Genomic DNA, 20,893 nt, shown 5'->3' with positions numbered 1-20,893 from the left:
CGTCTTCCACTGCCTTCTCAGGAGTATTAGTAGGGAGATCTGGCACTACAACATGGAATGCTGGTATCATAAGCAGCGGCTTACTCTGCTGTGTCAAAACTCCAAGAACATCTATCTTAAGCTTGTTTTGAGAATTCAGAGTGCCTTTTTTTTTTTTTTTTTTTTTGACAGGCAGAGTGGAACGAGAGAGAGACAGACAGAGAGAAAGGTCTTCCTTTGCCGTTGGTTCACCCTCCAATGGCCGCTGTGGCCCGCACGCTGCGGCCAGTGCATCTCGCTGATCCGAAGCCAGGAAGCAGGTGCTTCTCCTGGTCTCCCATGGGGTGCAGGGCCCAAGCACTTGGGCCATCCTCCACTGCACTCCCAGGCCATAGCAGAGAGCTGGCCTGGAAGAGGGGCAACCGGGACAGAATCTGGCGTCCTGACTGGGACTAGCATCCGGTGTGGTGGCGCCACAGGTGGAGGATTAGCCTTGTGAGCCGCAGCGCCGGCCTAGAGTGCTTCTAAAGCCCTCATCGCAACGCTTGGGCACACTGGCAGGATTCACTCCAATACTCACTCTCACTACTGCCATGGTGATTACTACCGGTGCTGTCACAGTGACACACAGCCTAAGGTAGACCCACAATCCCACTACTCAGGCAGAGAGAGAGACAGACAGACAGACAGATCTTCCATCTGCTGATTTACTCTCCAAATGTCCAAAACAACCAGGGCCCGGAAACACAATCCAAGTTCCCATGTGGGGGGGCAGGGACTAAAATACTTGTGCCATCACCTGCTGCCTTCCAGGGTGCCCATCAGCAATAAGGTGGACCCAGAAGGAGTTCTGGGACTGGGACTTGAATCCAAATACTCCCATAACAGATGTGGGCATCCTAAGTGATGTCTTAGCTGCTGTTCCAAATCCCCATTCACACTACTCACATTTTCCTTTTAAAGATCATTTATTTTTATTTATTTGAAAGGCAAAGTTAGGGAGGGAGGGGGAGAGAGAAATTGACCTTCCATCCACTGGTTCACTCCACAAATGGCCATAGCTGTGCCAGGCTGAAGCCAGGAGCCCAGAGCTTTTTCCAGGTCTCCCATATGGGTGCAGGGGCCCAAGTATTTGGGCTATCCTCTGCTGCTTTCCAAGGTGCATTAGCAGGGAGCTGGATTGGAAGTGCAGCAGCCAGGATTTGAACAGGTGCCCATATAGGATGCTGGCGTTGCAGGTAGTGGCTTAAATTTGCTATGCCACAACGCCAGCCCAAACTACTCACATTTTTAGCAGCTATAACTTCCTTCATGGTCCTAAAGTAAGATGATTTGACTATTTAGGATTTTTATCATCGAATCTCTTTTAATACTAAAAGTTTATTTGTAAAAAGGTAGAAACATGATCAGAATTCTAGATTTGTAGCTTTGGCCTGGATCACCCATTCCTGGCTTTTAAGGGCCTTTAGGGAGTGAACCAACAGATGGGAGATCTCTCTGTATGTCTCTCAATAAATGAGTTAATCTTGAACTAGATGGGCAGATGTCAAACTTTAGGCCATCAACTGTTTTATTTCAAATGGAAATATTTAGAGATGTCTGAAGAGGCTGTTAAGATGAATTGTTGGGGGTTGGTGCTGTGGTGTGGCCAGTGGGACCACCACCTGCAGTACTGGCATCCCATATGGGTGCTGGTTTGAGACCTGGCTGCTCCACTTCCAATCCAGCCCTCTGCTATGGCCTGGGAAAGCAGTAGATGGCCCAAATTCTTGGGTCCCTGTACCCATGTGGGAGACCCGGAGGAAGCTCCTGGCTTAGGACTGGTGCAGCTCTGGCTGCTGTAACCAACTACGGAGTGAACCAGTGGAGGCAAGACCTCTCTGCCTCTGCTTCTCTGTGACTCTGCTCTTCAAATAAATAAATAAATATTTTTTAAAGATTTATTTATTTATTTGAAAATCAGCGTCACACAGAGAGAGTAGAGGCAGAGAGAGAGGTCTTCCATCCGCTGGTTCACTCCCCAATTGGCCCCAATGGCCGGAGCTGTGCTGATGCGAAGCCAGGAGCTTCTTCTTGGTCTCTCACGTGGGTGCAGGGGCCCAAGCACTTGGGCCATCTTCTACTGCTTTCCCAGGCCATAGCAGAGGGCTGGACCAGAAGCGGAGCATGGGTCTCAAATTGAAATCTTTAAATTTAGAAATTCTACAAAGTCCTTAAATGGCCTCTCTGATATCTATTTCCTTAGAGTCAAACAGTTCTTAAGATCCAATTATTCATCTTAACAGCCTCTTCAGATATCTCTAAACACTTCCTTTTGAAATAAAGCAGTTGGTGGCCTAAAGTTTGACATCTTCTCATCTAGTTCAATCTTAATTTATTTACTGAAAGGCAGAGGGAGACAGACATACATACAGAGAGCTCTCCCACCTGTGGGTTCACTCCCTAAATGCCTGTAATGGCCAGAGATGGGCAGGCCAGGCTATAGCTGGGAGTCCAGAATTCAATCCCTGTCTTTCATGTGGCAGGCAGAGAACCACATACCTGAGCCATCACCTGTTATCTCCTGGGGTATGCATTAGCCAGAAACTAAAACTGGGAGCAGAGCTGGGACTCAAACCCAGATACTCAGATATGGAATGCAGACATTCCAAGTGGGGTCCTTCACAACTATATCAAACACCCTATATCTTTTGTATGAAGATTATTAGGTTTCCTTGCTTTAAACAGCATTTCTTCACTCACATTTTTTATATGTGTTTATAGTTTAGTCATTGTTTTCTCTTCTAATGAGTGAATTTCTTGTATGTTAAGACACAAAAAATTCTGATAACTAAGTGGGCTGGTTCTGAAGTCACAGAATTTACATGTGGGCAGTAAACTCGATTAAAAATATAGCTCTGGTTTTTCAGAATTCATTTATTCTACCCACAAACAAGATAACACCAGAAGCCTGGTCCTACTTGGCTGTGTTGCAACCTAGTGTTCCACCGTCATGTGTTGTTTTTCACATACAACATTTTTCCAGCTGGTAAAAGGTCAGAACTAATGTCTAATATCTACTTCAGAAACAAATTACAAGTTACCTTTAAGAGCATGATTCTAAATACCTAAGTGTTTTGTGATTATCTGTTTTTGTAATATAAACTTCTAATGTTTAGAGCACTTTAGCTGATCTGAAAAGATTTTTGGTTTGGAATTTTTTTTTCCCCTCTGAGCTTTAATGGCTGCTGAATTTCACTTTCTTCCATGGAAATATATTCTAAACACAGCTGAAGTGCATTTTTGAGAGCAAATTATCAATGAGCATCTTACCTGAGAATCCAATGGTACATTGTACACTTCCGCATCCAGTAAGACAGTACAAGCACTAAAGGGCAGTGTTTGATTTGCCAGTGTTCTTGCAGCTCTGTAATGAACCCGTAGAACTTCCTGTTCATTGGACACAATGAGTTTTTCCTAGTTGAACAAATAAAAAAAGCCCCAAATTCTTCAACAACCTGTTTATGAAATATAACACACTAAAGAACTTAAAACATGCTAAAGACCTGAGTCTCAGAATAGATTTTTCTTCACAGTATGGCTTAAGAATCTTTGAGAGTTCCTAGTGTTCTAAAAGTGTAAATAAATTTTCTCTCTTCAAATTGGCATTTTAAAAATTATTTATTAAATGTTTAATGGTGGCTTTTAAAATTTTTATTAAGATAACAGATTTTTTTTTTTTTTTTGACAGGCAGAGTGGACAGTGAGAGAGACAGAGAGAAAGGTCTTCCTTTTGCCGTTGGTTCACCCTCCAATGGCCGCCGCGGACGGCGTGCTGCAGCCGGCGCACCGCGCTGATCCGAAGCCAGGAGCCAGGTACTTATCCTGGTCTCCCATGGGGTGCAGGGCCCAAGCACTTGGGCCATCCTCCACTGCACGCCCTGGCCACAGCAGAGAGCTGGCCTGGAAGAGGGGCAACCAGGACAGAATCTGGGGCCCCGACCGGGACTAGAACCTGGTGTGCCGGTGCCGCAAGGCGGAGGATTAGCCTAGTGAGCCGCGGCGCCGGCAAGATAACAGATTCTAAGAAGATAACCATACTTGCTGTCCTTCCCCTCTGCCTCAATATATTCACCAAGATGTTCAACCATCACTACCTAATTCCAGAACATCTTCATCACACTATAAAGGACTCCACATTCATTAGCAGTCACCCTCCACAACCCCTCCTCCCTCTCTCCTGGCATTCATGAATCTACCCTTTGTCTCTATGGATTTACCTATTCGGAACATCTAACACAAGTGGAGTCAAACAACATACAGGCTTTTGTGTTTGGCTTTTTCTACTTAGCACAATATTTTGAAGGTTCATCCGCAATGTAGCATGAATTAAATGTACTTCATCTCTTTTTATGGCCAAATAATACCCCACCTAATGGATATACATTTTGTTTAACCATTCATCAGTTGAAAGACATGTGGGTTTGAAGGGTGTCAGAATATGCCACCCCAAAATATGCCCCTTTGACGTAAGGATTGGTTTGAGGTAGTCACCTAAAAACAGATTAAGAACATTCTGTCCCCTTTTCTTCCCAAAAGCAGGAGATAAAATTTCCAATGGAAAGATACCCTCTCTACACTGGAGGAAAGACATTCATTTTTTTTTTTTTTCAGATTTGTTTATTTGAAAGGCAGAGTTACAGAGAGGGGAGAGAGGAAGAGAAAGAGGAGGAGACGGGGAGAGGGAGAGAGCGAGCGAGCAAGAGATAAGAGATCTTCCACCCTGAGCCGGCGCGTGGCTCAATAGGCTAATCCTCCACCTTGCGGCGCCGGCACACAGGGTTCTAGTCCCGGTTGGGGCGCCAGATTCTGTCCCGGTTGCCCCTCTTCCAGGCCAGCTCTCTGCTATGGCCAGGGAGTGCAGTGGAGGATGGCCCAGGTGCTTGGGCCCTGCACCCCATGGGAGACCAGGAAAAAGCACCTGGATCCTGGCTCCTGCCATCGGATCAGCGCGGTGCGCCGGCTGCAGCGGCAGCCATTGGAGGGTGAACCAACGGCAAGGGAAGACCTTTCTCTCTCTGTCTGTCTCTCTCACTGTCCACTCTGCCTATCAAAAAAAAAAAAAAAAAAAAAAAAAAAAGAGATCTTCCACCCAATGGTTTACTCCCCAAATGGCCACAACGGCCAAGGCTGGACCAGGCTGAAGCCAGGAACCAGGAGCTTCATCTCGTCTCCCATGTGGATGGCAGGGGCCCAAGAACTTGGGCCATCTTCTGCTGTGTTGCCAGGTGTGCTAACAGGGAGGCTAGACTGGAAGTGGAACAGCTGGACTCACAGTGGCTCCTATATGGGGTGCTGCAGTCACAGGTGTTGGCTTTACCTGCTTTATCACAACACTGGCCCCCAAAGAAACATTCTTATTACCAGAGATGCAAAGTCAAGGCAAAGAAAAGTACATACAAAAAGACCTTATTAAATTAACTATACTTTCCTTTTGTGTTACTTTTCCTTTATTTGTTCAACCTAGCATAAAAGCAGTAAGTTTTACACGTTATATCACTTAAAACTTACATGAAATAAATATGTATGCTTTTCCCCTGATAATCTGTCTTATGTAAATTTAATTCTCATGCTGAGGCAAGTCCTCACAGAGCAGAGGTAATGTTTTACTTCCCCTATAGATTTTTTGCTTTGAGTCTATTATTTAAAAATGCTGCTATGTACACTATAGAATACTACACAGGGTACAAAATTATTGAAATCCTATCACTTGCAACAAAATGGATGCAACTGGAAATCATTATACTTAGTGAAATAAGCCAGTCACAAAAAGACAAATACCATATGGTATCTCTGTTCTGTGGTAACTAATAGAGTACTTAAAATGTAATCTACAGGAGCAAAACTGACACTTTGAGATGGGATGGCTTGAACAGCCCTTGCCTTGACTGTCAGGGAACAATGTTTTTGTTCTTCTTTTTTCCTTCATACTAATCAGTGAACTCAGAGTACAGTTAATCTTATAAAAATTAACTGAAAATTGATCCCTGTAAAAAATAAGAATAAGAAAGGAAGAGGGAGGAGGAAGAGAGCAGGGACTCTGGATGGGAGGGAGGTGGGGGGGAAGAATCATCATGTTCTCAAATCTGCATATGTTAAATGTATGAAGTTGGATTCTTTAAATTAAAAAAAAGAATTGATAGCAAATGATTCCTTGAGGAGAAAAAATGCAGCTATGAAAATTCATATTCAAATTTTTGTTTGGAAGCATAATTTCATGCTTTTTGCTTATGGCAAATTTCTCTTTTATAATGAATATTTTCATATAAATAAATGTATCGAATGCTGATGCCAACTCCTTATAAACCTCTGTCAATCACAGCACCTTCCAATTATATAATATGCGGAATCACCCATCATAAGCTTAATGAAATGATCTAAGATTTTCTGCATTTAGCAGACTGAATTCTTAGGGTCCAGTTGTAGAACCCAACTCATGGCCGGCCGGCGCCGTGGCTCAATAGGCTAATCCCCCACCTTGTGGCGCCGGCACACCAGGTTCTAGTCTCGGTCAGGGTGCTGGATTCTGTCCTGGTTGCCCCTCTTCTAGGCCAGCTCTCTGCTGTGGCCAGGGAGTGCAGTGGAGGATGGCCCAAGTGCTTGGCACCTGGCTCCTGCCATCGGATCAGCGCGGTGCGCCGGCTGCAGCGCGCTGGCCGCAGCAGCCATTGGAGGGTGAACCAACGGCAAAAGGAAGACCTTTCTCTCACTGTCCACTCTGCCTGTCAAAAACAAAACAAAACAAACCCAACTCATGTTGATCCTGGCTAGACTTGTGCCATCCAGAGGTAACCATATACTCTTAGCCCCATTTGGGGATAACCTGCGAACTGTTGCCGGGTAGAATGTCCAGCAAAGAGGCAGTGATGCCAGTAAGTTCCCAGTAATAGGACATTAGGTTTCATTTTATTGGCTTCATTTTATTGGCCTCTGGGAGACTGGACAAGGAGAATAAAAAGGCTGGGTCTTATCTTCTCCCCTCCATCAAGATCCACAGTCTTTCCCTGACTGACAAGAATTTGTCTTCTCACGTTGGAGAATGCATGCCACATTATATCCAGCTAAATCAAATTAGTGAAAAGATATGGAAACATGATACTAATTAACTTAATTCTTATGTGACAAATGGTACTCAAAAGAGGTAAGTCTAACATTTATGATTTATTAAGTACAAGTTATTTTGAAATAGGTATCCAAAAACTTCATTGCTATTTAAGAAAAAAAAAAGCTGGACATTGCCTCCTTTTTTTCTCCTGGATTCAGCCTGGTCCATCCCTGACTGTGTGACCATTTGGGGATTGAACCAGTAGATGGCAGATCTCTTTGTCAAGTCTGTGAACTTCAACTGGGAAATATTTTATTTTCAGTAAACTCCCAATAGCATTTCTTTCAATTATAAATGCAGTCCACAAACTACAAAGCAGAAATATTTGTGCTTCATTATCCACAGAAATCACAAATACTTTCAATTTACATTTTAATTATTAGATATTCCCTCAAAAATTTATACTAATTTCTTCTTCAAATTTCCAGCAGTTATTGTAGTTCCCCCTTATCCATGGCTTTGCTTTCTGTGGCTTCAATTATTAACTGAAAAGTTTTAAACTAAATGTCATTCTGAGAACTGTGAGGAGATCTTGAGTTATCATACTCTGTCCTGCCTGGGTGTCAATCATTCCTCTGTCCAGCATATCCATGTTGTATATATTACCTACCCATTAGTCATTTGAACAAATTACCAGATGGACTTTAGCATCACAGTACTTGTATTCAAGTAAACTTTATATGACCCCCAAAGCTCAAAAGTAGGGATGCAGAGAATGTTACAGGTATTATTAAAATTGCTCTATTTTATTACTATTGTGGTCAATCTCTTATTACATCTATTTTATAAATTAAACTTCATCATAGGTATGTATGTGTAAGTATACACCATATATATATAATGTTGCTACTACCTGTACTTCCAGGTATCCATGGGGGTCTTGGAATACATCCCCAATGAATAAGTGGGTGAGGGGACTACTGCATTCATATTAGATCTGCTACTATAATACACAGGACTGTGGTTCTTCTGTCATTTTGTTATTTGTTAAACTTCTGTGTAACACGGACCTGACTTCTTATGCTAACAAACTGTTTATTGATGATGGGTCAATAATAATAGTGTTCTAAGTTCTGTATCAGTGCTTGTTTGTATCTGTTGTTTCTTCTTAAAATTTTATGAAGTTTACTTTATTCAAAAACATGATTTGAGAAAGAGGTTCCAAATTTCCCTAATTGTTACAGGGTTCAACTGTACAAAAAAGATGAAGAACTTCTGCTTTCATGAGTCAATCATTTATGAACCAAATTATATACAAGATTTTGTTTGCATATGAGGATGTGCGTATGTGCATATAAGGAAGGATCATAGCTTACATTACATTTCAGAGATCCCTGACTCTCCCCAAAGATATCACAACGGTGTTAATTTTATAAATCAGAGTGGAATTATTTTAATTTCTATAAATAACTAGAAAGGCTTTTTCCCTGTCTTTTTTTTTTTTTTTTTGAGACAGTACTAAGGAAGTTGTCAAAAGAAGAGATCTTATCAGAAGACATAAACAAATTGATTGCCTTGGTGATTTTAGACCCCAGGACCTCTCCATGGGGGAGGTCAGCTCCTTATGTAAACATGGTACTTACCCAAAAGAAGAAAACAAAAGGTATCTGAGACAGCATTCAACACAAAGACTGAACTTACACCATGAGAAGTTAAAAGGCAGCTTCTCTATTTCCTTTCCTCAGTAAGGTATGTGTTCCATCAAAGTATGAAGCTCATGTTGGTGAAAAATGCTTCTGTATAGAAAAAATTTGGGGGCTGGCACTGTGGCATAGCCATCATTTGCTGTGCCGGCATCCTATGTGGGTGCTGGTTTGAGTCCAGGCTACACCATTTCCGACCCAGCTCCCTGCAAATGGTGTGGGAAAGCAGCAGAAAATGGCCCAGGTGTCTGGGCCTTGCCATACACGTGAGAGACCCAGATGAAGCTCCTAGATCCTGGGTTTTCAGCCTGGCCCAGCCCTGGCTGTTGCAGCCATCTGGGGAGTAAGCCAGAAGATGAAAGATCTCTCTCGAATTCTGACTTTCAAATAAATAAATGAGTCTTAAAAAAACAAAAAAAAAATAGAAAAAATTTGAATTCTTCAATACCGACCCCCCCCCCCCCCAACCTACACTCAAAAATTTCAGGCCCTGATCAGAATAAGGAAATCAAAATAAGGCAACACTAGTTTTACATGAACTACAAGATGATCACCTAACTACTCATCATCTTGATTAAAGCTTAACATCCATCTCTCTGTACCAAATCAGTAGACTGAATTTTTTCCCTTAGCTTTCAATCGAATTACAGTTAATCTCACTTTACAGTGCAAGAAAAGATTTACAGGACTAGTGTTTGCTATGTATAAAAGAAGTGTGCCTGCCTCCAACTGAAAAACAGGCTGTAGGGTAAAGGGACCCAGCAACTTGCCCAGAAGGCAAGAGACCCCAATTTCAAAAGCCTCACAAAGAGAGATCTCTGCCAAGACTGGTTTTTCACTCTACCTAGCTCTCAAACATTTCAGAGGTCCCCTCACTGGCCAGGCTGGAGCACAGCACCAGCAGTCAAGAGGACCAAGTTGTCTAACTCGTCAGTGAACACTGATTTGTCATCATTTGTGAAGGCTCATGTTGACAGTGGTCAAAGAACCCAGAACCTAAGATCTGGAATAGCACAAACACTATCTAGTAAGCGACAACTAAATTCTTGTCTAGGATAAATGGTACAAAAACAGGTAATGAGACCTCCTGTTTATCAAAGAGAGAGTCTTCATAAAGCAGTACAAAATAGTCTCTTCCACATGGCAAGAACAGGCTTTGCACTAATGCTTCCCCAAAACCAATTATGTCTCTCCTACCCTATCCTCAACTTTAGGGGGTTTTTATTATTTGTTTATTTTTAAAAAGTTTTTTTTAAAATCTATTTGAGAGGCAGAGTTACAAACAGAGAGGAAGAGACACAGAGAGAGGTCTTCCATCCACTGGTTCACACTCCAAATGGCCGCAATGGCAGAGCTGGACCAATCAGAAGCTAGGAACCAGGAGCTTCTTCTAGGTCTCCCATATAGGTGCAGGGACCCAAGTATTTGGGCCATCCTCCACTGTCTTCACAGGCCACCAGAAGGGAGATGAATGGGAAGTGGAGCAGCCAGGACTTGAACTGGCACCTATATGGGATGCTACACCTACTATGCCATAGCACCGGCCCCTAGGAGTTTTTAAAAATATGCCTTTCCATAGGGCCGGCACTGTGGCATAGGTCAAGCTGCCACCTGCAGTGCCGGCATCCCACATGGGTGCCGGTTCGAGTCCTGGCTGCTCTATTTCAGAACCAGCTCCCTGCTAATGTGCCTGGGAAAGTTGCAAAAGATGGCCCAAGTCCTTGGGCCCCTGTCACCACATATGCGAGAGACCTGGAAGAAGCTGCTGGCTCCTGGCTTTGGGTTGGCCCAGCCCTGGTTGTTGCAACCATTTGGGGAGTAAACCAGTGGATAGAAGATCTATTTCTGCCTTTCACATAAAAAAATAAATCCCTTAAAAAAAAAAAAGTCTTTCCTATGTCAGAGCTGAGGTAAAGGGGAGTAGGGCATAAGAGGCCCTCTATCCAGGGTCTCTAGAAGGCTCTAGAAGCCAGTGGGTATAAACAAATTCAAGTCATAGGGTTTGAAGTGATGGGTCCGCTGCAGTGTTTTCTTCTCCTCTATCACTGGGATGTCTATCTTGGGCAACCTGAAAGTTGCTGGGTCTTCAGCCATTTGGGTGGCCCGAGCACGTATCAGTTCCATTGGCAAGGGCTTCTGGGTTCCTCCGTAGGCCTAGGTGGAATAAACCTTCAGAATCAGACTTTCAGAGGGGCCTTGGTCCAAACAGGCTTCCTTTTCTCTGTTGAGTTTTTGTCCTTATTCTCATTTTTAGAACCCATGGTGCTAAGATTTGGGCTGTGGAGGAGCCAGAAGAGAACCTGTCTCTGGGCCCCTACTTAGGGGAAGAGTGACTGCTGCTGTTTGGTGGATGGGGTGACATGGGCTATTTCTCTCTTTCTTTTTTAGTTTTTTTTTTTTTTTTTTTTTTATTTGACAGATAGAGTTATAGACAATGAAAGAGAGAGGGACAGAGACAGAAAGAAAGGTCTTCCTTCCGTTAGTTCACTCTCCAAATGGCTGCTACGGCTGGCACTGCGTTGATCCGAAGCCAGGAGCCAGGTGCTTCTTCCTGGTCTCCCATGTGGGTGCAGGGGCCCAAGCACTTGGGCCATCCCCCACTGCTCTCCCGGGTCACAGCAGAGGGCTGGATTGGAAGAGGGGCAACCAGGACTAGAACCCGGTGCCCATACGGGATGCCTGTGCCACAGGTGGAGGATTAACCAAGTGAGCCATGGCACTGGCCCCTCTTTTTCTTTTTTAAATATTTATTTTATTTATTTGAAAGGCAGAGTGGGGGGGGGGGAGGGAGGGAGAGAGAAAATGGGAGGAAGGGACAGAGAGGGAGAAAGGCAGGGAGGGAGATATCTTCCATCTGCTGGTTCACTCCCCAAACGGCTGCAATGGCCAGGCCGGGGCTGGGCCAGGCCAAAACCAGGAGCCAGGAGCTTCTTCCAGGTTTCCCACAAGGGTGCAGGGGCCCAAGCACTCAGGCCATCTCCTGCTGCTTTCCCAGGCACATTAGCAAGGAGCTGGAATGGAAGTGGAAGCAGCCAAGACTCAAACCAGCACTCTTATGGGATTCCGGCAACACAGGTAGCCACTTTACCTGCTATACCACAGGGTCGGCCTTACCCTCTATGCCACACCCCTGGCCCTTCTTCTGTGATTTCTGAACTCTGCAGCTTTACTTTGGGGAGTGCTTCTGCCAGTCACAGTTACTCGTTCTCCTTGGTGATAAGGCCTTTGTTGAGTGTGTAACCAGTATCTCTCATTCTTGCCCACTGCTCAAAATGCTGAATGCTTTCCTAGGTCTGTTTTGTGATCAGCAAATTCATGATGACATAGGCAGCTTTAGCTTTCACCACTGGCACCTTGTCTATACTCTCAGTGGATGCTGACAGAGTCACGGCAGGGGCAGACGCACTGGCCTCTCCTTCCTCCACCTTGACGAGGTGCTGATACTGTGCTCTGGAATCACTGGCTTCTAGGGGATGCTGTCCATGTCTGATGGAGGAGGAGTCATGAGCGCAGGATCTTCAAGGGCATTCTCACAGCTAAATGCTTGGAGGCACATCCTAGTGGGCAGGGACATCTTGCCTTGAGGCCCACTGAGATCAAGAGCAGGCATCTCTGCGTGTCTTGTAGCCACTGAAAGACTGGGATGCATGCGCTTTCTCCATAGAATTCCAAGTCCCTGCCACCACAGTGAAATGATATGACAACCATGCTAACAGATGCTAATGAGGAACTTTTTCCAGCTGCTGCCAGCTAGTGAGGCTTTCCAGGAATCCATCCAGAGGTTCTGTTCTCCCACTGACAAAAAGCCACCAGCAGCCTGAACTCCGGCACTACAGAGGCTCCATAGACCAAGGTACCCTGAGAGGCTGTGGCACTGTCCAGACTCAAACCATGGTAAGGGGAGCAGCAAAAACATAAGTCCCCAGCACTGACCAGGGAACATCGGCTTGTCCTGTCAATTCACGTCAAGATTAACCACTGGAAAGCAGGTGGTGAGGCAGACCTAAAAGGACAACTAGGACAGCTTTTGTAAGTGTTCTACATTTTGGCCCTAAAGTAGGCTGGTACACAAAAAACAATGATTTAAAATGAAGAAAGCCAAATGACCCATTAGGAATCTACTGCGACAGCTGTACAAAATCAATAAATGAAGAGAAATTACCAGAGACCTTTATAAATTAAAAACATATTCAACATGAATTGTAATATGGGAGCAGCTATCCTAAAATGGAGTTAAAATTCTCCATCTAATTGAATAAGCACAAGATTAAAAAAACCGTTTCTCAAAATGGTTTTAAATAAAAATCTACTAACAAAAAATTCACAAAAACACATGAATTTGCTATTGTTAGCATAAATATAAACAAATCTTACCCTTTCAATGCTGTGTTGCAAACGTAGTTTCATTCTTACAACTTCCTGTTGCCGAAACAGTTCTTTAAGTGGATCTGACAATGAAGGTGGTGGTGTAATCTAATTGAAAAAATATAATTAAAAATAAGTTTTATTTATAATAATGAGCTATTCTTTTAAAATCAAATTCATTTAGTGTATTACTTAAATTTTGATGTTTTGTGACAAACACAATACCAGTTATACAACTGTTATTTCTCTGTCAATCCAATTCTATCTGAAACACATCAGAGCACTCTAGTACACTTAGATATTTTGATTCTAAGGCTACAACAAATTTTAAAGAACAAATTAGAGAGACCAAGGAAGTTACTATGGAGAGACTCTCTTTAGAGTATTAGTATATGATCACTTAGGGAGGGACTGAGGAAGAAGTCACAAGAACAGAAGAGCTGGTATGCACAGAGAACAAATACTTCTGAAGACTACAGCAGCCGAGGGATCTGTACAGTTAAGTGTTTTTGCAGACAGATAAAAATACACTAAAGTCCTGAGTTACATTTTGTGGAACTACCTCATATAAAAGTAGATCAAATTCTTTAACTTTTTTTTTTTTTTTTTTTTGGACAGGCAGAGTGGACAGTGAGAGAGACAGAAAGGTCTTCCTTTTGCCGTTGGTTCACCCTCCAATGGCTGCCGTGGCCAGCGCGCTGCAGCCGGCGCACCGCGCTGATCCAATGGCAGGAGCCAGGTGCTTCTCCTGGTCTCCCATGGGGTGCAGGGCCCAAGCACTTGGGCCATCCTCCACTGCACTCCCTGGCCACAGCAGAGAGCTGGCCTGGAAGAGGGGCAACCGGGACAGAATCTGGTGCCCCGACCAGGACTAGAACCCGGTGTGCCGGCGCCGCAAGGCGGAGGATTAGCCTAGTGAGCCGCGGCGCCGGCTTCTTTAATGGTTTTTCAAAACTTATTATTACATGATTTCCCATATAACTTTGTCTATCCATACTCAAAAAAGCTCAATGGTTCAATTCTAATTTGATAGGATGCTGGACTGTGCTTTCTGGTAAATGCCAAAAGGTTAAAGTGGTTGACTATCTATGCAAGAGCTCCACTATTAATGTAAAGAGACTTCCAAGTATTGGCAAAAGTCAGTTATGAGCCATGAATATGTGTTTCCCCCTTCTTTTCTTTGCTTAAAATTATCGTCAGCATATTCAGTAAAATAAGATCTCTCAAGTCTGAATGCCATGGTAAAATTACTTACTTGGGTCTTCTGAAAGTTTTAACCATCAACTTCATATGAAAATCGGATATTCAGGTATTATCTACTTCTTGATGTGGTGCCTTAGGAATTGTACAACATATACGAAAACTTCTTACAAAGAACCAAACATGGGTCTACTAAGACTCTATAATCAGTGCACAGGAATTACGGCAGGCTGAAAAGCCTGTGAGGTCAAATGAGTTGATTCATAATGTGGGAAATGTGGATGCCACCTTACTGAGCCTGATCCCTTTTCAGATCTCTGATCACAGTAATACATTGGCTTAATTTCTATGTTCTATGAACTGAATTGCTTTAGATTCAACAAGAGCTGCAGTAGATGGTTTGGTGCTACTGATGGAGTTTTGCAAAATCACAAAGGCCTGTAGTTAGGTCAAGGAACACAGAAAGCTTCTAGGGAGAGTAATGCCTGAGCTCCACCTTAAGGGAAGAACCAGAGTAATGAGAGAAATGAGTCACTGTGGCAAAGAAGGGAGGGAATTAATTCCCAAACACAGGACTCAAGACATGAAACAAAGACACAGTATAGAATCCATAGGTGGTCTCAGGCAGTCTTGAGTTCCTAGACACCAAATCTGGGGTATGGAATGGTAGGATATGAGGATGGAAAGATCAGCAGGGGCAAAGTAATAAATGTTGCAGTCTACTCTGAAAACCAGCTTTTCCTAAAGTATGTTCCAAGAACATTGGGTCTCCAGAGATGATCTCAGGGAAATGGTTCCAACAAGTTAGTCTTATTAGTCTACCAACTAACATATTAAAGGTTTTAAGAAGTCTTAAGGAGAGCAAATTTCTTATTCTTTTTTAAAAAAGATTAATTTGTTTTAAAGGTAGAGTTAGAAATAGGAGGGGAGAGACAGAGATCTTCCATCTGCTGGTTCACTTCCCAAATGGCCGCAATGGCCAGGGCTGTGCCACATTGTAGCCAGGAACCAGGATTTTCTTCTAGGTCCCTCAGGTGGGCACAGGGACCCAAGCACTTGGGCCATCTTCCATTGCTTTCTCAGGCACATTTGCAGGGAGCTGAATGAAAAGTGGAGCAGCTGAGTCTCGAACCGGTGCCCATGTGGGAGGCTGGCACCATGGGCAGCTGCTTTACCCATCCACTACGCCAATGCTGGCCCTGAACTAGTTTAAAAATGTCTTGATTTTTAAAATATTTATTTATTTATGTGAAAGTCAGAGTTACACAGATAGAGAAGGTAAGGCACAGAGAGAGAGGTCTTCCATCCACTGGTTCACTCCCCATATGCCTGCAATGGCCTGAGCTGTGCTGATCCGAAGCCAGGAGCCAGGAGCCTCCTCCAGGTCTTCCACGTGGGTGCAGGGGCCCAAGGACTTCGGCCATCCTCCACTGCTTTCCCAGGCCATAGCAGAGAGCTAGATCGGAAGTGGAACAGCTGGGACTTGAACTGACACCCACATGGGATGCCAGCCCCGCAGGTAAGGCTTTACCCAATACACCACAGTGCTGGCCCCGAAATATATTTATTTTAAAATTTGAGAGAGAGAGAGAGAGAGAGAGAGGGAGAGGGAGGGAGATTGACTGACTGACTGTTGATACTTCCCAGTATCACCCATTCTTAGAATCCCTGGGTAAGGTCTCTGTAGAGTGTGTTATCAGTGGCTATAGTAGATACCACATTACGAAGTCTCTTTTGCTCCTTGTTCATTTGATTTTTGGGAATTTGGCCTGCCATTTTATTTTTTTTCTTTAAATTTTTTATTTTACCTAGAAAAAAAAACGACAGCATTTCAGTTAAACTGTGAGAAAAAATTTAATGGAGGGATAAATACTTAAACTGACTCTGAGGATGGTAATGGGTTTTATAGTTAGAGCACAGAAACGTGAGGAAGGGGCCGGCACTGTGGCATATTAAGCTTCCGACTACAGCACTAGAATCCCATATGGGTGCCGGTTTGTGTCCTTGCCGCTCCTATTCCAATCCAGCTCTCTGCTATGGGTGGGGAAAACAGTAGAAGACAGCCCAGGTACCTAGGCCCCTGCACCCACATGAGAGACCTGGAAGAAGCTCCTGGTTCCTGATCGGCTAAGCTCTAGCTGTTGCAGCCATTTGGGGAGTGAACCAGTGGATGGAAGACCTCTCTCTCACTTTCTTCCTCTGTAACTCTCTCTAATAAATAAATTTTTTTAAAAATGTGAGGAAAACTGGCCGGCGCCGCGGCTCACTAGGCTAATCCTCCACCTAGCGGCGCCGGCACACCGGGTTCTAGTCCCGGTTGGGGTGCCGGATTCTGTCCCAGTTGCCCCTCTTCCAGGCCAGCCCTCTGCTGTGGCCAGGGAGTGCAGTGGAGGATGGCCCAGGTGCTTGGGCCCTGCACCCCATGGGAGACCAGGAAAAGCACCTGGCTCCTGGCTCCTGCCATCGGATCAGCGCGGTGCGCCGGCCGCAGCGCGCTGGCCGCGGCGGCCATTGGAGGGTGAACCAACGGCAAAAGGAAGACCTTTCTCTCTCTCTCTCTCTCTCACTGTCCACTCTGCCTGTCCAAAAAAAAAAAAAAAAAAAAAAATGTGAGGAAAACTTACTTTTATAAAATGTCAAATAGCTAGTCAGGAGAAACACATGGATAAAACGATACTAGAAAGAAAAATAAAGTGTAGTGTTAAAGTGATCCTGGCTTTTAAATTAAATTTTGAACAAATGCATTTTAGTCTAGCAACTCAAAAAGCACAGCCATTGATGAACAAGGCTGGAGTTCATGTAAGAACCTTGAAGTCGGCCAGTGCCGAGGCTCGCTTGGCTAATCCTCTGCCTGTGGTGCTGGCACCCTGGGTTCTAGTCCCGGTTGGGGTGCCGGATTCTGCACCTGGCTCCTGGCTCCTGGCTTCGGATTGGCGCAGCGCACTGGCCGTAGCGGCCATTTGGGGAGTGAACCAATGGAAGAAAGGAACAAACAAACAAAAAACAAAAACAAAAACAAAACCCAAAAACCCTGAAGTCACTTGGAACTATATAAAATAATGACGACTCTTTAAATCTGCATTGAACTTCTTATTTTATTTAAAGATTTATTTATCTGAAAGAGTTACATCGAGAGGAGAGGGAGGGAGGGGGAGGGGAGAGAGGGAGGGAGGGGGAGGGAAAGAGAGAGGTCTTCTATCTGTTGGTTCACTCTCCAATTGGCTGCAATGGCCGGCTAGGAGCTTCCTCTGGGTCTCCCACGCAGGTACAGGTGCCCAAGGACTTGCACCATCCTCTACTGCTTTCCCAGGCCATAGCAGAGAGCTGGATCGGAAGTAGAGCAGCCGGGACTTGAACCAGTGCCCATATGGGATGTTGGCACTGCAGGTGACGGCTTTACCTGCTATGCCACAGCACCGGCCCCTGCATAGAACTTTTTAAACACAAGATTTATTTATATGAAAGGCAGTCTGGAAGACATATAAATCTTCCATCCACTGGTGCACTCCAAATAGCCCCAACAGCTGTGGCTGAGCTAGGTTGAAGCTAAGAGCCAGGACCTCTGTCTGGGTCTCCTATGTGGGTGACAGGAACTCAAATACTTATGCCATCAAATGCTGTTGCCCAGGTGCATTAACAGGGAGGTGGATCTGAAATAAGAGTCGCCAGGGCTCACTGATATGGGATGTGGGCATCCCAAGCAGTGGCTTAACCTGCTACACATACCTTCCACAGTGTTTTAAGGTTTTTAATAAACTTTGGCATATGTGTTGTATTTCAACCTGCTTCAAGGGAGGGTTTACGTTATTCTTGTTAGCTTCCTGCTATTGCACATCTGAGGAAGCAGCAGAAGATGGCTCACGTCCATACCACCTACATGGAAGACTTGGAGTTCCAAGTTCCTGGCTCCAACTGGCCTAGCCAGGGCTGCTGAAGGCATTTAGGGAGTGAACCAGCAGATGGAATATCTCTCTCCTCTCTCTGCTTTTCAAATAAAAACATAAAATAAATAAAAATTAATGTGCCTGGGAAGATGGCCCAAGTCCTTCGGTCCCTACACCCACGTGGGAGACCCAGAAGTTCCTGGGTCCTGGCTTTGGATCGGCCCAGCTCTGGCCATTGTGGCCATTTGGGGAGTGACCAGCAAATGGAAGTGCGCGCTTTCTCTCTCTGCCTCTATGTAACTCTGCGTTTCAAATAAAAAAAACTCCACCCTACATCCAGAAATACTTCTCAGCTCTGCTTATAGCCTCATTTGAAATAACATGTGCTATAACTAAACTCCATTATAATCAAAAGCAATTGCTTAGAGGGAATAAAATTTGTGTTATGTAATCTTGGCAGAATAAGAGGTGACAGTACACACCATAACATTCACTCTCTCCATATTTATGTACACATACATATAAAAGGTAGACTGTACTAAGACAACCTAACACTGTTTATCCGAACCTTTACTGAAATAGTTTGTACCAAGTTCTTTATTTTTAATATTTATTTATTTATTTGGAAGAGTTACAGAGAGAGGTAGAGACAGAGAGAGAGGTCTTCCATCCACTGGTTTACTCCCCAGATGGCTGCATCAGCCGGAGCTGCACTGAGCCGAAGCCAGGAGTCAGGAGCTTCTGAGTTTCCCACGGGGGTGCAGGGGCCCAAGGACTTGGGCCATCTTCTACTGCTATCCCAGGCTATAGAAGAAAGGTGGATAGGAAGTAGGGCAGCTGGGACTAGAACCGGCGCCCATAAGGGATGCTGGTGCTGCAGGCCAGGGCGTTAATCCGCTGCTGCCGGCTCCCGAAGTTGTAATTTAAATGTGTTTCCTATGGTTCTATCTATATTTCAAGCCTATGATACTGCTTGTTACAGTTAAAATTCCTTAACCATTAAGGAGAAATAAAGTCAGAGAATAAAAGGAACAAAAATGTTATGGGCTTGCACTGTGGTGTAGTGGGTAAAGCTCCAATGCTGGCATCCTATGGAGTGCTGTTCATCCTATGGGTGCTGTTTCAAGACATGGCCGCTCCACTTTCGATCCAGCTCCCTGCTCATGTGCCTGGGAAAGCAGTGGAAGATGGCCCAAGTGCTTGGGTCCATGCACCCGTGTGGGAGACCTGGAAGAAGCTCCTGGCTCCTGGCTTTGGATCAGCGCAGCTCTGGCCATTGTGGCCATTGAGGGAGTGAACCCCAAAGTGAACTCTGCCTCTGCCTCTCTGTAACTCTTTCAAATAAATATTTCAAATAAATAAATAAATCTTTAATCTTTTTTAAAAAAGATTTGTTTATTTATTTGAAAGTCAGAGTTACACAGAAGGAGAAGGAGAAGGAGAGAAGGAGAGAAGGAGAGAAGGAGAGAAGGAGAGAAGGAGAGAAGGAGAGAGAGAGAGAGAGAGAGAGAGAGAGAGAGAGAGAGATGTCTTCCATCTGCTGGTTTACTCCCCAGATGGCCGCAATGGCCGGAGCTGTGCTGAGCGTGAGAGAGAGAGAGAGAGAGAGAGAGCAAGAGAGAGTGAGAGCTAGCTCTTCCATTGGATAGTTCACTCCCCAGCTGGTTCCAACAGCCAGAGCTGTGCCGCTCCAAAGGCAGGAGCCAGAAGCTTCTTCTGGGCCTCCCATGCAGGTGCAGGGGCCAAAGGTCTTGGGCCATCTTCTACTGCTTTCCCAGGCCATTGCAGAGAGCTGGATCGGAAGTGAAAGCAGCCGAGACTCCAAATGGCACCCATATGGGATGCTGGCATGGCAAGTAGTAGCTTTACTCACTACGCCACAGCACTGGCCCCAAGTACATCAATATTTAAACAAAAGGTTACTTTTATATTCCTTAAATTATTAATATAATTTTGCTGAAAAAGTATCTGTAAATGAACATTTATTTACAACTCATACTATTTTTAACCTACTACTCTTGCTAAATAAATACATCTTTTAAGAAGATTTAAAAGGTGCTAGCAGTCATATTCTGTGGATGTGGGACTAAAAAAAAAACCTTCTATCTTCTTGATGTTCTCTGAACTGGGCCGTGAAAAACAGAACAACATATGCAAAGACATGATGTGAAACACTGAGTAGTCTGAGGACTCCAGATACAGCAGTCACGTACAGTAGTGGTAGTAGCTAGAGCTAAGCCCAGACAAGTAAGGGAAGGTTCTTGCGTGCAATGATAAGGAACTGGGACTCTAACCTATAGGCGTTAGAGGGCAAACTAGGGGCCCTTGAAGATGTTTAGTCTAATAGTTGCATAGTCACTTCTGTGTTTTATAATGAACCCAGACAGTAAAAAAACTGGACTGAGAAGAGAGCAGGACTATAGACCTACGACAGCAACTCACCATATCTGTTTTGCTCATCTCTGACATCAAGTTACTAGTACAATGCTTAGCGTATAGACATGAATTATTTGTATATGCAATACAATAAATGAATATTAAGTATTTACATATTTAGATGAAAAGTTTAAGGTGGTAATTAAGTCCTGGCCTGGCAATGGTAATAAAGAAAAGGGAAAACAAGTGAGATGAATCAACATGACTGATTTGATTAAAAAGGAGAAAGAAAGAAAGAAAGA

General features: G+C 44.2%; 1 protein-coding gene and 1 pseudogene across 21 annotated transcripts in view; both read right to left on the bottom strand.

The window, feature by feature from the left end:
* The window catches only part of ANKRD12 (ankyrin repeat domain 12), a 144,765-nt gene that overhangs the window by 4,659 nt on the left and 119,213 nt on the right, over nucleotides 1-20,893 (bottom strand). For 19 of the 21 annotated variants that reach the window (XR_011379433.1, XM_051852132.2, XM_051852131.2 and 16 more), the window contains 2 exons: nucleotides 13,141-13,239; nucleotides 3,292-3,435 (listed from right to left, as the gene is read on the bottom strand). Coding sequence is in view for 20 of the 21 variants with exons in the window: in XM_051852132.2 (XP_051708092.2) it covers nucleotides 3,292-3,435; nucleotides 13,141-13,239 (243 nt within the window). In the remaining variant the exon portion in view is untranslated. Of the gene's footprint in view, nucleotides 1-3,291; nucleotides 3,436-12,585; nucleotides 12,770-13,140; nucleotides 13,240-17,601; nucleotides 17,765-20,893 lie in introns of those variants that run through there. The other 2 variants (XM_070050479.1, XM_070050480.1) reach the window with 2 other exon arrangements.
* On the bottom strand, nucleotides 10,611-12,550 carry LOC108177125 (putative monooxygenase p33MONOX; annotated as a pseudogene).

This window comes from Oryctolagus cuniculus, chromosome 10 (assembly GCF_964237555.1).
Source record: "Oryctolagus cuniculus chromosome 10, mOryCun1.1, whole genome shotgun sequence".
NCBI classification, from domain to species: Eukaryota; Metazoa; Chordata; class Mammalia; order Lagomorpha; family Leporidae; genus Oryctolagus; species Oryctolagus cuniculus.
Note: the sequence above shows the minus strand (reverse complement) of the source record. Positions and strands in the feature narration are given on the sequence as shown.